The following is a 12318-nucleotide window of genomic DNA, read 5'->3' as shown; positions in this document are numbered from 1 at the left end:
ATTTCTCAGGCGTACGTAGAGTAGTGGTATGTTGTTTGTTGTTGTAAGACACATTACATGGAAAAATATCTCGATTCCTTCGGTGGTACGGATCTTTGGTGGTCATGTTGTTGAGATACACCTAGGAATTGTCAGAGGCTACCTAGACATGAAGCCTTACTCGGTTCGGTCACGGCTCGGTTCGGTTCGGTTCGGTTCGGTAGAACCTCTTCAAGCTTTGTCTCGGTCTAGCAAGGGTTCATTATTTTCTTTTCCCCGTAAGTGCTTAAGGGGGAATCTTTCGATTGTGTGTCGAAGTACCTGACATGCTTTCGATGCCATGAGTTTTTATTAACAGTCTTGTTGAGATTCCCGACTATCGCTGTTTAATTTCAGCAAATACAAGGTTGAGACTGCTACCTGTAACCGGTCATGTTACTGCAGGGTGACACTACAGACACCAGAACCTGCCATTGAATATGGATCAACCCATAGGGCAGCATACCGGTATGATCTGGTAGGAAACGAAAAACCGATGGCTGTCGGAAGGAGGTCAACAATTAGCATGTGCTCCGATGGTTCATCAACTCGGCCGACCGGTCATGCAGCCCTTTGGGGCGTGTAACAGTTTAAGGTAACTTGTCATCATCACAATGCCTCATACTGGGTAAGCATTAGCCCGCCGACGACGACCATGTAAGTCTTACCTTGGGTGTGTGGACGGACATGCGCAGCCTTATGACTGTCGTGGAACGATGCTGGGAAGCCGGTGACGACTAGGGGTATGAACAGATGAAGTAACACGTCTGTCGGGTAGCCGTAGTATTATCCACGCAATCCCATCTCTGTGTGAGGCCTGTTTTGTTGGCACAATGTAGGCGTAGCTGGGATAGCTAGGCGGTTTAAGGAGGCTTGCCCGGTCCGGAAGAAAGCTGGCAAAGCCTCCCGTAGCCGCAAGCACGATATCGGGATGTAGACGGTCGTTGGCTACAGCTTTACCCTGTGCGCTGTGCTACACGGGTGTAGTTGCATCGGCCTACCAGACATCTGCTGAATAGTTTGGTCTCAAACACAGTGATTTTGCAAATTTTGAGTAGGTGATGTGTGGGGGTATATTGGGTCGAAGAGGATATGCCTGTACCTCGAAATGCCGTGGTTGGCTCCTCATCCGTCATTGCTTTTTCCATGGGTTTTCAAGCAGTACTGTGTAGTATCTCTTACCTATCAAACACATCTATGTGTGGGAATTTGGCCGTGTCCGCTTCCGGGCTGTCCACGCTCATGTTCAAGCCATGTGTGTGTTGTGTCTTGTGACAGAAAGTGAGGTCAACCTGACTGGCTAGAAATTCAGGTTTGCCGCAAATTTGCTGTCAATCTTTGCTAACAATAGGCTTCTTCTACGCTCAACCTGTTTGGGTTCCAGCCATGGTGGAAACACGCCAAAGGCAACACCGGTTCATGACTGGGCATGAAGAAAGGGGACGAGTAAACAAGCATCCGCTGAACATCGATGGCTTAGGTATATTTGGCCGATGGCTTTTCGTCCTTGTGTGCGCATGTGGTAGTGACTGTCAGGCACCATGCGTACGCCATTGGAGGTTTTGGGAAGTGCGTGGGCAATAGTGTTGCACATCCCGGACAGTGCTTTAATGTCCATCGCTGAAGCCCATCGATCGACAGGATACGCGCATCTCGCAAGCGCCAGTGGATGTTACTGGGCAGCAAGGCCTAATACCTGTCACAGCATTACGGACGCCTGGCTGTCGTTGTGGCGTGCACCAGAGGGTATCGAAAGTCAGGAGTGTTGAGGAGATGGCGTTTGTTTGCGTGTCAGAAGAGAGAACGCAGAGATAGGAAGAGTTAACTTGCTGGTGAAGAAATAACAAGGCAGCCAACCCGGAGAAGATAAACAATGCCGGTCGAAAGCAAGCTTAATTGTGTCAATGGAGAAGGGGGCCGACTTGTCAACTGTTTGTTTTGGTGAAGCTTGCCGTTGTGTTGCTATGGTGATCGCGAGAAGGGCGAGGAATCATCACTCTGTTAATCACCACAGGGCTTATTGAACGCGTGACACCAACACTACGTGGGCGAAGAAACCGCCAGTGGTAGCTGTGTTTGCGAGGCCAGAGTCAAAGGAGATGCCAGTATCAAGTCAAGGCGTGATCTGAACTGCTTGCCCGACGCCATGCTTGCTGGCGCAAGATAATACGCAGAAATGTAGATGCAGTAACAAGTTGCAGGCGTTGCGCTGCCGTTCGCTGTCCCTCTCAGACCATTTAGGAGAATAAATCCGAGGGCGAGTGGGTGTTGTAAGCTTGTGTTTGACGGGTAGATGGTTTGGGCTGGCGTGTGGCATTTGGGTTTGACGCCAGTGCCAGGTTCCTGCCGTAGATGATGGTGGTGGGACAAAAACAATGTGATGATGGTCAATCACTCTCGGCCACACCATTCCTTAGGTTGGATGTTCAAGCGTGTGAAGAAGCGGGCAGCCCGTGATCCCGGCCGATGTGTCGGTTCGATGTATGGCGTTCCCTTGCCCCACAGCCGAAGTCGAGGCAGCAAGGTGAGGTGTGTCTGTGATGTTTCCGGGATGGGATATGACAGTTCGAATTCGATGCCTTCAGCCTGCGCAGTTCTTGGGTGGTTTGAAGATCAAACTGGCTTACACAGAAGGGGGATGCAATGCAGTTTGCCCATCATCAACGTGTGTCAATTGGAACGCGATGCCGAGATCCGATAGTTGATCAGATGGGTCGGATATCATTATGATCCAGATCAACGCAGATAGCCGCAGGCGGGAAGGCACAGGCCATGGCCATGGCCGCCGTCATGGACGTGGACGTGGACGTGGATGTGGTTGTCGTCAAGGTCCGAACGAATTTGACACTGCCATGGATGAGGAGAATGGAAGTTCATGTCCTTGAGGACGATGCAGTGCAGCGTCAAGCTAAGGTAAGCCCGGTTCCATATGTACCTCTAGGCGGGCCGCATAGGTACCTAGCGATAGCGGGCGGGGTAATTTGCTGGGCATCTGCCTAGGTACTTCAGCTGCCACAAGTGGAACGGAAGTGCCCCTCTACAATTGCCCACATCGTACCCACTGCACCTTTCAACGACCAACACCTCACTCAAGAAACCGCCTTGTGCTTCGCGACATCAAGCTGCAGTTATCGTATTGCAGAATCTGGAACAATTCCGAAGCTCTCCGTTTCTTTCTGGATATTTCAGTAAGACCGGCTTCCCAGCTTTTTCTTGTATCGGGTCGGATGCCAGCAGAGCCACCGAGGGCCATCACCCGCTTCGCTCGCCCAACATGTGTTGAAGTTGGAAATCAAGTACCAGTACATGGCCAGCTTTGTACTCCGGGCCGTGGATGGCATTGAATCCTGGTCAATGGCACAATACTACCCCCACCCCGTCCGAGTGTTGAACACCGTAAAGGCCTTAGCTCTTTTCACCGGTCTGAGTCTGCCGTATGTGTGTGTGTCCATGGTCAGTAAGCTAGGGTATCGGCAATGAGGAAATGTCAGAAATGAAAAAAAGATGCTGATGAATCAGTGTGATAAGGGTGCCCGGACGGGAGTTAGGGATCTAAAATAACACCCAAGGCTGATTGAATAGCGGCCTCACCACAGCCACTAGAGGTACCTTACGCCAAGACTAACTGTTCCATGGGATTTCTGCGACTTGACCTTCTCTCCAACCTGGGTCTCTGAGGGCTGCATATGGATGGCATAGGTACGTTTATGGTCCGGTTCTTCCCTGCAGGGCCCAGCAAGTTCAGGCCAAGTTTAGGGGAGCCGTTGGAGAGACATGTCGGGACACGGGCAGGCTCGGCACACCCATGTTGCACCACCGCCGTTGACATCGGGGCACCCGATCCTTTGACGGTCCGTCCACCCGAAGTCCTAATTTCCGGCTTCATGGCTCTACATAAATACAGCATGTATCAACGCTTCAACGGTCCTGTCAGCCTTGATCGATGGTTTCCGAAAACCCGAGTCTAGCAGTCGGGCATTACACATGGCTTGGCGGTGGTTTCCAACTCCAAGGCCATTTGGTGCTGAATGGCTTCTGTACATGTTCAACCGCCTACACGCCACAAACTCTCCCCTAACCCACAAGAGTCGCCTACCCAGAAGATTGCAGGCTCCACGCATAGCTACGGCAGCTTACGTACGTGTGTGTACCCTGCCATGTGGCTGTATCGCTGTATGTATCAGCTATAGCATGGCGCGCAGATCGCTCGGCACAGCATGCCAGCCGCCCAAAAGGGACAACTTCTACCAAGGTTCGTTGGTGGAGAGTGTTGTTCTCCGGGAGAACTAATGACCAGAAAGGAGGCAGCGCCGGCACTTGAAGTGACGGGTTGACGGTAGCCTACGCTGCATCTCGACCAGAAATCCAAACGAGCTTCGGCTCGAGGATCCGGTGCATTGACCCAAAACAGCCGGGCTTGAAAGTTGGTATGCACAAATTCGACCCTCATGGGACATTCGAATCAGCCCCCAGATTTCCCCATAACGATGACATCTTTCACATGATGTCGGTTGATCCGCACCGTTTCATATTTTCGCGACTATGGGTTCAGTCGTATTTTCGTCATATGTCTATCCAGACAACTATTCAACTCGGTAAGTACATCTGGAATATCTATTTCAACCGAGTGAGCATGTGAAGATCCCTCATCAGATACTATAATCCGAAGCCAGACATTCGATCGTTATTCCGCACGTGTCTCAGTCATCGAACTAGCTACCTCTCACCACGTGGCAGCGTGTACCTTCATGTCATGGAACTTTCTGGGGTTTCATTTGGCAAAGTCCCGACCTCCTTCCTGGTCGTTAATGCGGCCCTATAAGACCCCACAGTTTCATCGAGCATACAGTCTTCCATGGGTCTTACCATCTGGCCGGCTCACCGAGTTATAACAGATCTGTCCTAAGACTCGGTTGGGGTTACACAGAATTTCTTTTGGGTACGACGTGTACCTCCCAGCCAGGACAGACCATGGCCCCGTCCGTGCGGCGATGATATATGATAAGCTATGGAGGTGCTCTTATCTGGCTCCCGACGTTTTCAGGCTCATTTGTCAAAAACGGAGCATAAGGAAACGGGGCAACTCACTGTTTCTATCACAAACTTGTCGATGTACAGGGCAAGGCACGAGTGCCCCTTCTGCCGCCTTCAGCGCATCCTAGTCGAGCTTTCTTCCAGAACAGTTGTGTTATAGTTGCTTCTGTGCTCCTTCCTTTCTTGACCGTGGTTCCTGAACAAAGCCCTACCATACTAATCTTATCTCAGACTGCTTCAGTGCTCACTGATAAACCAGCAAGACAATCACTTTGCAAACCACCCGCCATATGTCATAACTGACTCTGACTTTTTGATCTGCTTATACTGCCAGCCACCATGTAACAAGCTTCTCTCAATGTCCTTCCCCCGCGCGTCCCGTCTGATGTCAGCTTGATATTGTACAAGTCTTAGCAGACCCTTGACCAGAGACGCCGGTTACAAACAACTTTGTAAGCTTCAGAGAAGGTTTTCTTTTCGGAAAATCCCGTCTGACATATGACATCAGCGACCCTGCTGCAATATTATACACGATGGTCGGCATTGCCATTTCCGGGGGGCTTCGGATGGTCATAGAAAGGACCGCACTCATGATCAAACATGAAGAAGGGTGTAAGCAGAATGATCAGCATCAATGACGGGAGTGGGATGTGTTTTGTTTGGGTTGTGCGTGGGGGGTAAGATGCATGTGAAGAATTGAACGTTTGCAGCTCTACATCCCCCACCAACAGATGACATCCGCTTACAAACAGATAATCCTGATCCTAAGCCCCATCCTGAATTTGCTGATGATAGCCTGCCTCTAAAAGCATCAATGGGGATACCACCATCGTTATCCCACATTAAATGAAAAAAAAAAAAAGGAGAAGAGGTCAACGGGTGGCTTACTCAGCAGTGGCTTACACGCTGCTCCTTCCCCCGTCAAATCCCATCCCCTGCGCGCATTGTCCTGATAAGCGAGTTCGTGAAGGTGAAAGTAAGGTATAACTGTGTCCATAGCCATGACACTAAATATTAAACGATGGTACAGCATAGGTAACCACGATGGTTAGCAACTGAAGTTTGGGGGTCAAGACAAAAACCTCAATAGGAATTTATACATGTAGATTGTACGACTCATCTGAAATGAGCACAACAACTGCCAACTAATTAACATAGAAAGAGCTAGGGATGTAAGCAAGGTTAGGTACGTAGGTATAACATAGGTAGTTATCACAAACCCGCGTTGTCTTTACAGCAGTCAACAACAAGGACGACGCTCGAGATGACCAGCCAAGCTACAAGTCACAAAGCCGGACCCGGACTCCCGGAGCGGGAGCGGACCGGGCGGTAGTGGAGACCTTGGGCGGAGGAACCAAGCCCGGAGCATTATTTGGTCCACTTCGGCTTACATATCAGAAACCCCACAAACCTAGGTATGTATTACAAAGAAACACTAAAAGAAAAAAAAATCAACGCAGGAAAGTGAAAAGCGAGAAAGATCACAAAAAAAGAAAATGTTGAGTAGCTGCAACTCGTTTCGATCGAGTGACCTCCGGGTTATGAGCCCGGCGCGCTTCCGCTGCGCCATGCAGCTTGTTTACTTGTTGTTGAGTTCGAGGGTCGATGCAGGTCGTCATAAACGCCAAAGAAGGCTGCGGTGCATCAGTGCTATGGACAACCGTTTGCGTGCGCTACAACGCTTGAACAATCTGCCTTCCGTGTATACCGACACATAATGACCGAATCAAGTATCCATGCCAGAGAAGACAACGTAGTTGTTTCACACCCAGGCTTCATTCAACATGTGTCTTCAGGCCTCGCTGCCCGTTTGTCTAGTGGCTGGACGAAACCCAGCATTGTTTGGTACATTAATGTTCAGCAGTAGCAAGCTATAAATCGCTAAGCATACACTCTCCAGTAGGGGGGCTACAAGTCCAATGCGGATATAGTATCATTTCATCTTTGTACATAATCACTATGTAATGCAAGACAGAGCCAGCCAAAAAGGGAGAACGCCATCTGGGCGACTTTCGACATCTCTTAGTTTTTCCCGCTACCAGCCCCAACAGCGGTATCCCGGCTATCATCCAGACCACCGCAGAAAAATCAAAAAAAGTGAAAGATCCACCTGAGCGAAGATGGATACGAACAAGTATATGTGATTGACAAGAGTGGGATTCGAACCCACGCCCTTTCGGACCACGGATTTCTCAGATGAGGATTAAAGGTTAACCTTAACGTGGCGCCTTAGACCGCTCGGCCATCTTGCCTTTGGGTAACATGATGAATCCATAGCTGTAGTGAGCCTTATAACTACGAGCTGAAAGTGTTTGTCAGTTAGTCAATACCCGGCGAGTCAAAACTTGTCCTGTGTATGTATTCAGTAGTAGTGACTATGATACCTACTAGCATTGACAGTGTATTACAAGCATCTAGCTAGCCTCACCGTCGAACTTAGCTACTACGGTGGATGTAGGTTTCTGATACTTTCCCGGCGACTGACAGAAAGAAACTGTACCTACCACCTGACTAGTTCAAGTTCTAGACTTTCAGCTAGGTAAATCAGAACCATATCGGTTGAGAGGTCCGAAAGAAATGGGGAGATCTCTGTCGATCTAGGGTTCACTGGTTTATGAGCAGTCACCTGCATAGGTGATCCGGTGCTTTTCAGTTCTCGCCGTCTCTAGGGGTCTTGAACAGATCGTCGAGTACCTCTACTTCTTCTACTTACGTTTTCTTTTCTTTTCTTTTCTTTTCTTTTTTTTTCTTGTTCCGTTGTTTCTTTCTTTTTCGAAGCTTACTGTGTACGCTAGTCCCCTAGGTAAAGGGTCCAATTTAGCGATAGTCCCTGCAGGGCAAGGAATTCGGCGACGGCGACGGCGAGGTCTCAGATGTACAGATCTTAGTGTCGGTGAGTGGACGAATAGGAAATTAGATACTGCGATCGGAGACCCGGAGGAGACGTCCGAAGAAACAAAAGCAAGCATTCCCCACGTACCCCTTGGAGCCTTGCTACTGTTCTCTACACAAGACTAGTAGTACCTGAAATGCATCGCTTCTGTCCCTTGTCGTACAAGGCACTGTCGGACTGGGGTTTAGGAATGAGGCACCCGAGCCACCAAGCGGACTGACCGCATGTGCAAACTCTCATGTGATCAGCCGCCGTGACCCAGACTTCAAGAGGGATAGGTACTCACCTTGCACACACACACACTCAAGCACCAGGCAGACAGACAAACTTCGAGAGTCATGACATGAATTTTCCGAGTACTCTCAATACTTCCGCTCGCTTGTAATCGATGGTGAGATGTTCATCACAGAGTTAACTGTTACTATTGAAGTCTAGAGGTTGATGTTGTTCCACTAGTGTTCGGGGCGGCTTCGCCGCTGCGCGTTCGTGAGGGGCTGTAAGGCTGGATGGAGTCTGGGGTTGTGGCCCATGTAGAGCCACATTGAGGTGCTTTACCTACCTAGGTACCCTTCCAAACCTGTAGGCGATCGAAAGGTTGAAAAGGCTATATTTGTAAATTAGTTCTCAATCGTTACTATTCCCATTTCCTTTCTTTTTCTGCCAGGGGGCTGCCCTGCGCCATCCGAGAGACCCCCCCCCCTTCACTTACAGCGTACCAGAGTTTGAGGTCGGGCAGCCCTTAACTTCTTATATACCTCTACATATACAAACTATTAGGCCTAGCAATTTCCTTGGCGCGCGTTGTGCGGAGCATACGGTTCGTGCAGTAACCATCGTTAGTGCGAGTGGGGCTTCGCATGGGAACCGCCCGCGAAGATCACTAACGCGCTAACAGGACTTTCTTAGGGCCAGCTCAATGTAGGTATATAGAGAAGCTGTTAGAGGAATTGCATGTTGCTTGTGATTGTTGCTTGCTGCTTCGTTTGACAGCTTTATTGTGAAATGCAAAAGTATAGCTACTTCCAAGACTGATTGATACCTTGATCGACTGCACTGTCTCTGGGGGGAACAGAAGCTTAGAAGGAAACGGATAAAACTCCCCTAGCGTCCATTGATTCCATATCCATGATCGAGATCGCCCGGCACCAGCTACGTCCGAGACAAGTGCGGCCAGGTACGGCGTCCAATAATGAGTTGCGGGGCAAAGGTGTAGATGGGAAATGTGATATGTAACCTACCTCTAGTCACACTGGGCTGCACTAAATGTGATATGGAATGGCTTCGGAAGTCTAAATCTATAGTTAGACGCGCAAGCGCGGGCAATCCATTCCAAGTCTGGGATGGTCTTGCGAAGGGCAATGAGAAGCAAAGTTTGCTGTTGGTCAGGAATGGTTCAAAGAGGAAGGACTGTGTGGTAGAGCAGATAGGAACCAAAAATTGTATGCGAGGAAGGTGATCACATCACGTTTGACAAGTGTCAGGACATGACAGCCCGCTCTGTGATGGTACCCAGTATGTAGGGTCTAGTGAATCACATTACTGCGCACAGTCGAGTCCGTTGAGATCTGCCCGTGTAGGGGATACCATAAACCTCCCACAATCCGTTGCAAGTTCCCAGTCCTTCTGATACTGTTTCCATTGCATGGCCACGAGCAAGGTGAGTGTGGGTTACTAGTGTCGGACTGTATGAGCTGTACGGTTAAGGCGGTTGATAGGTCATTCGGTCGGTCACCAATCAGGCTACCTGGCGAATGGAAGGAACAAGCGAAGAAATCGCCGACGGTTTGAACCAGAAGGACACTCGTCGGTAAAATTGAGGAATTGAAGGGGGAAAGGACCCTTGATGTCTCGGATGGGCCTTCCGAGAGATACAAGCGTAGTGACCATGGACAATCTGTCCGAGTCCCCGTCTGTTGTCCCAGGGGTTCCCCAGATGCTTGCTTTCTGGTATCCCGTGGCGTGCAGCTGAGCCTGTGTGAATCTCTAGCATGGTGTTAACGATCATGTGAGCGATCACGACCACCCATTGCGACCTGTCAAGTCGTCGAGGAAATCCCAATGCTGGGGTCCAGGCTCGTGTACTAGTACCTCGGACCCTTCTCACCGATACAGGGTGCCCAAAATGGTTGCTCAAAGAACTGACTGGACGATATTCCCTGCTTCAGCTCCGTTTTGCCTGCTCGAGGACAGGAGTGGAATGGTGGGAGCTGACCCAAAGTGCAAACATGATGCTTGTCTCGGTCGTTCATGCAGGCGGTTGTTTCACTTTGACGCGTTCATGTACCATTCGATGCTGGTTGACCGTCAACTTGTCCCTGCCCTACGGGAGCTGATTCCTGATTGATAGAATGCAACAACAGTTCCTGCCAAGATGGCATATGAAACACACTGTGTATAGGGCTATATACATTAGTAACCATGTATGCCACTATCGGCTGTCCTCTTGTTGCATGCAAAGCTGAATTTGTATGGGCCATCTAGGTACCACCATGCACGCAACGAGAGTCCTAAGACCGACGACAACCATAGAGGAAGCATATGATGAAAGATATATGCAGCTTGGAGGCGAGAAAGTCTCAAGCAGAGAAACATTCTAGGATCTAGGGGGAAAAGTGCTTGCAGACGCGAAGACCTTATTGCTTCTTCTTCTCGTGGTTCCCGGGGGCTGCTAAGGTGGCCTGACCAGCACTTGACATGGCGAGCGTACCGTCTGAAAGCAAAACCTCAGACCGGCGGACCTGCCACAGTACGAAAGGATACAAGATATCGCACACGAGAGAAGTTCCCCATAAGAATATGGCAAAGGGGCTGAAGACGAAGCCATGAGCTTCTGGCCAGAACCACCAGAGGAAGACGTTGGCAAACACCAAACCGGTCAGTGTGCCGAGTGCTCGACATAGCCTGGCGTACTTGTTAGTGATATTTGCTTGAAGATGTCCGTGATTGCGATGGGTCTTTCTGAGCACAAAGCGCGTTTGTGGCATTGTATGTGAAACGATGGCCGCTTGTCAAACTCGCAAATGTTTGCGAAACGGTTCCTGTCTCAGCGGGGACGATACCGCCTTGGTCGAACCCGATTCCGAATCGCGGACTTGTCTGCCTTTGCCATGTACGGATGGATACCCACGGAGAAGGAGAAAGCAATGGAAGTGTTGGAACCTACCAAATTAGATAGCTTGTTCCCCCAGAATGACCCCGGGTTATGAGCATGGCGAGACTTCCCGCGCTGCCGGCAAGTTGACAGACGGCGGCAGACCAAAAGGCCACTTCGGTGGCATCATACGCATCCTGGCCCGCCCAGAACTTGCCCGTCTTATCGCCGGAACCGCGGTGAGGCTCGGACATCCACCAGGCAGCAAAGGCGTAGTGGCCCACGCATCCAACGGCGGTCATAAGGGCAAAAAGCCAGCCGATATTCCGGCCTACCCATGGGTTTGTGTGACGCCAGGCCTCGGGACCGAAGCGGACGGTGGTGTAGATGAGGCCAATGTCCAGCAAGAGCCAGAAGGCAAAGCCCAGTTTCTCCAGTATCATCTCGCTAACGTAAAAGGCATATACGAGCTCCCACGAAACGTTGAGGGCGAGAGCCAGGAGCGGCATGCCGTAGGTTTTGGTGGCTAAAGCGCGCCGCGTCATGAGGATATAGGTCGCGTCCCAGAACAGCACGCCAATGCCGAGCAGAGCGGTACTCGTGGGGACTACCCATGAAGGGCAATGGGCGGGCGGCACATCGTTGGAGCCCATTTGGGTTGGCGATCAAAGTGAAGGATGTTGATGGATGTATCTGTGTAGACAATAGATGGTGAGAGAGAGAGAGTGTGTGAGAGAAAGCTGAGGTTGTGCAACAGGTGAAGAACCGGGCTGACGCCGCCCCTGATGCCCATGGCGAGACTCGTGCATTAGTGGTACATGCCTTCCTCGATTTCAGTTCTTTTATAAAGCCCAGCTCATCATGGGCTTTGGACCTTGAAGCGGACACCCATGACAGCAACAGGTTGTGCTCATATACCAACGGACAAGTCAGTGTGACTCTCGACGTTTGTCTGCAAGTTACTGTTATGTAGGTGTTGTTTTGTCTGCCTTGGTAGGTACCACTGGTCTTGATGTACCATTCAAGTCGACGAGGGGATGCTAAAGTACATAGTAACCCCGCCAAGAGCACAGGCCACTTGCAGGGCGCAGGGGGAGCTCCCCGCTTTTTCTTTTTTTTGGCACGTTTGGATAATCCGTCTGTGTTCGATTCCATTCAATCCGACTGTGTGGAATCAAGGTACATGTCACCTCCGCAACCTAGCGTGAATTGATTGCTTCATTGAAGGTGGTTATGAGCTCTCGTTGTCGTTCTCATAACGATGACTTGTACGGATATGGTT

General features: G+C 50.2%; 3 protein-coding genes and 3 non-coding genes across 6 annotated transcripts; 1 reads left to right on the top strand and 5 right to left on the bottom strand.

The window, feature by feature from the left end:
* Positions 1-715: 715 nt before the first annotated feature.
* NCU09396 (hypothetical protein) lies at positions 716-1262 on the bottom strand (the record flags this gene model as incomplete). The annotated part of the gene is made up of 2 exons (XM_953646.1): positions 716-986; positions 1201-1262. 2 exons carry the CDS (start codon positions 1260-1262, stop codon positions 716-718), a joined length of 333 nt encoding a protein of 110 aa, XP_958739.1.
* Positions 1263-2790: 1528 nt separating this feature from the next.
* Positions 2791-4910, top strand: NCU10896 (hypothetical protein; the record flags this gene model as incomplete). The annotated part of the gene is made up of 6 exons (XM_001727950.1): positions 2791-2931; positions 3019-3206; positions 3333-3475; positions 3923-4159; positions 4380-4613; positions 4756-4910. The coding sequence occupies 6 exons, from the start codon at positions 2791-2793 to the stop codon at positions 4908-4910; spliced, it is 1098 nt and encodes a 365-aa protein (XP_001728002.1).
* A 124-nt stretch (positions 4911-5034) lies between these two features.
* On the bottom strand, positions 5035-6307 carry NCU14157. Its single transcript, XR_897999.1, has one exon. It is a non-coding gene; the product is annotated as a ncrg130 (non-coding RNA).
* Positions 6308-6556: 249 nt separating this feature from the next.
* On the bottom strand, positions 6557-6628 carry NCU15338. The gene has a single exon. It is a non-coding gene; the product is annotated as a tRNA-Met (tRNA).
* A 569-nt stretch (positions 6629-7197) lies between these two features.
* NCU15339 lies at positions 7198-7304 on the bottom strand. Its single transcript has one exon. It is a non-coding gene; the product is annotated as a tRNA-Leu (tRNA).
* A 2932-nt stretch (positions 7305-10236) lies between these two features.
* On the bottom strand, positions 10237-12017 carry NCU09400 (hypothetical protein). The gene is made up of 2 exons (XM_953650.3): positions 11109-12017; positions 10237-10846 (listed from the first exon to the last, which is right to left on the bottom strand). Exons 1-2 carry the CDS (start codon positions 11687-11689, stop codon positions 10579-10581), a joined length of 849 nt encoding a protein of 282 aa, XP_958743.1. The 5' UTR covers positions 11690-12017; the 3' UTR covers positions 10237-10578.
* Between the last annotated feature and the right edge of the window lie 301 nt (positions 12018-12318).

The sequence above is a fragment of the Neurospora crassa genome, linkage group VII (genome assembly GCF_000182925.2).
Source record: "Neurospora crassa OR74A linkage group VII, whole genome shotgun sequence".
Lineage (NCBI taxonomy): Eukaryota > Fungi > Ascomycota > Sordariomycetes > Sordariales > Sordariaceae > Neurospora > Neurospora crassa.
Note: the sequence above shows the minus strand (reverse complement) of the source record. Positions and strands in the feature narration are given on the sequence as shown.

Coding starts and splice junctions, on each gene's coding strand:
- NCU09400 (XM_953650.3), bottom strand. CDS start 11,689: ATGGGCTCCAACGATGTGCCGCCCGCCCATTGCCCTTCATGGGTAGTC. Junction 10,847..11,108: donor GGAACAAGCTATCTAATTTG/GTAGGTTCCAAC, acceptor CAAGTACGCCAG/GCTATGTCGAGCACTCGGCA.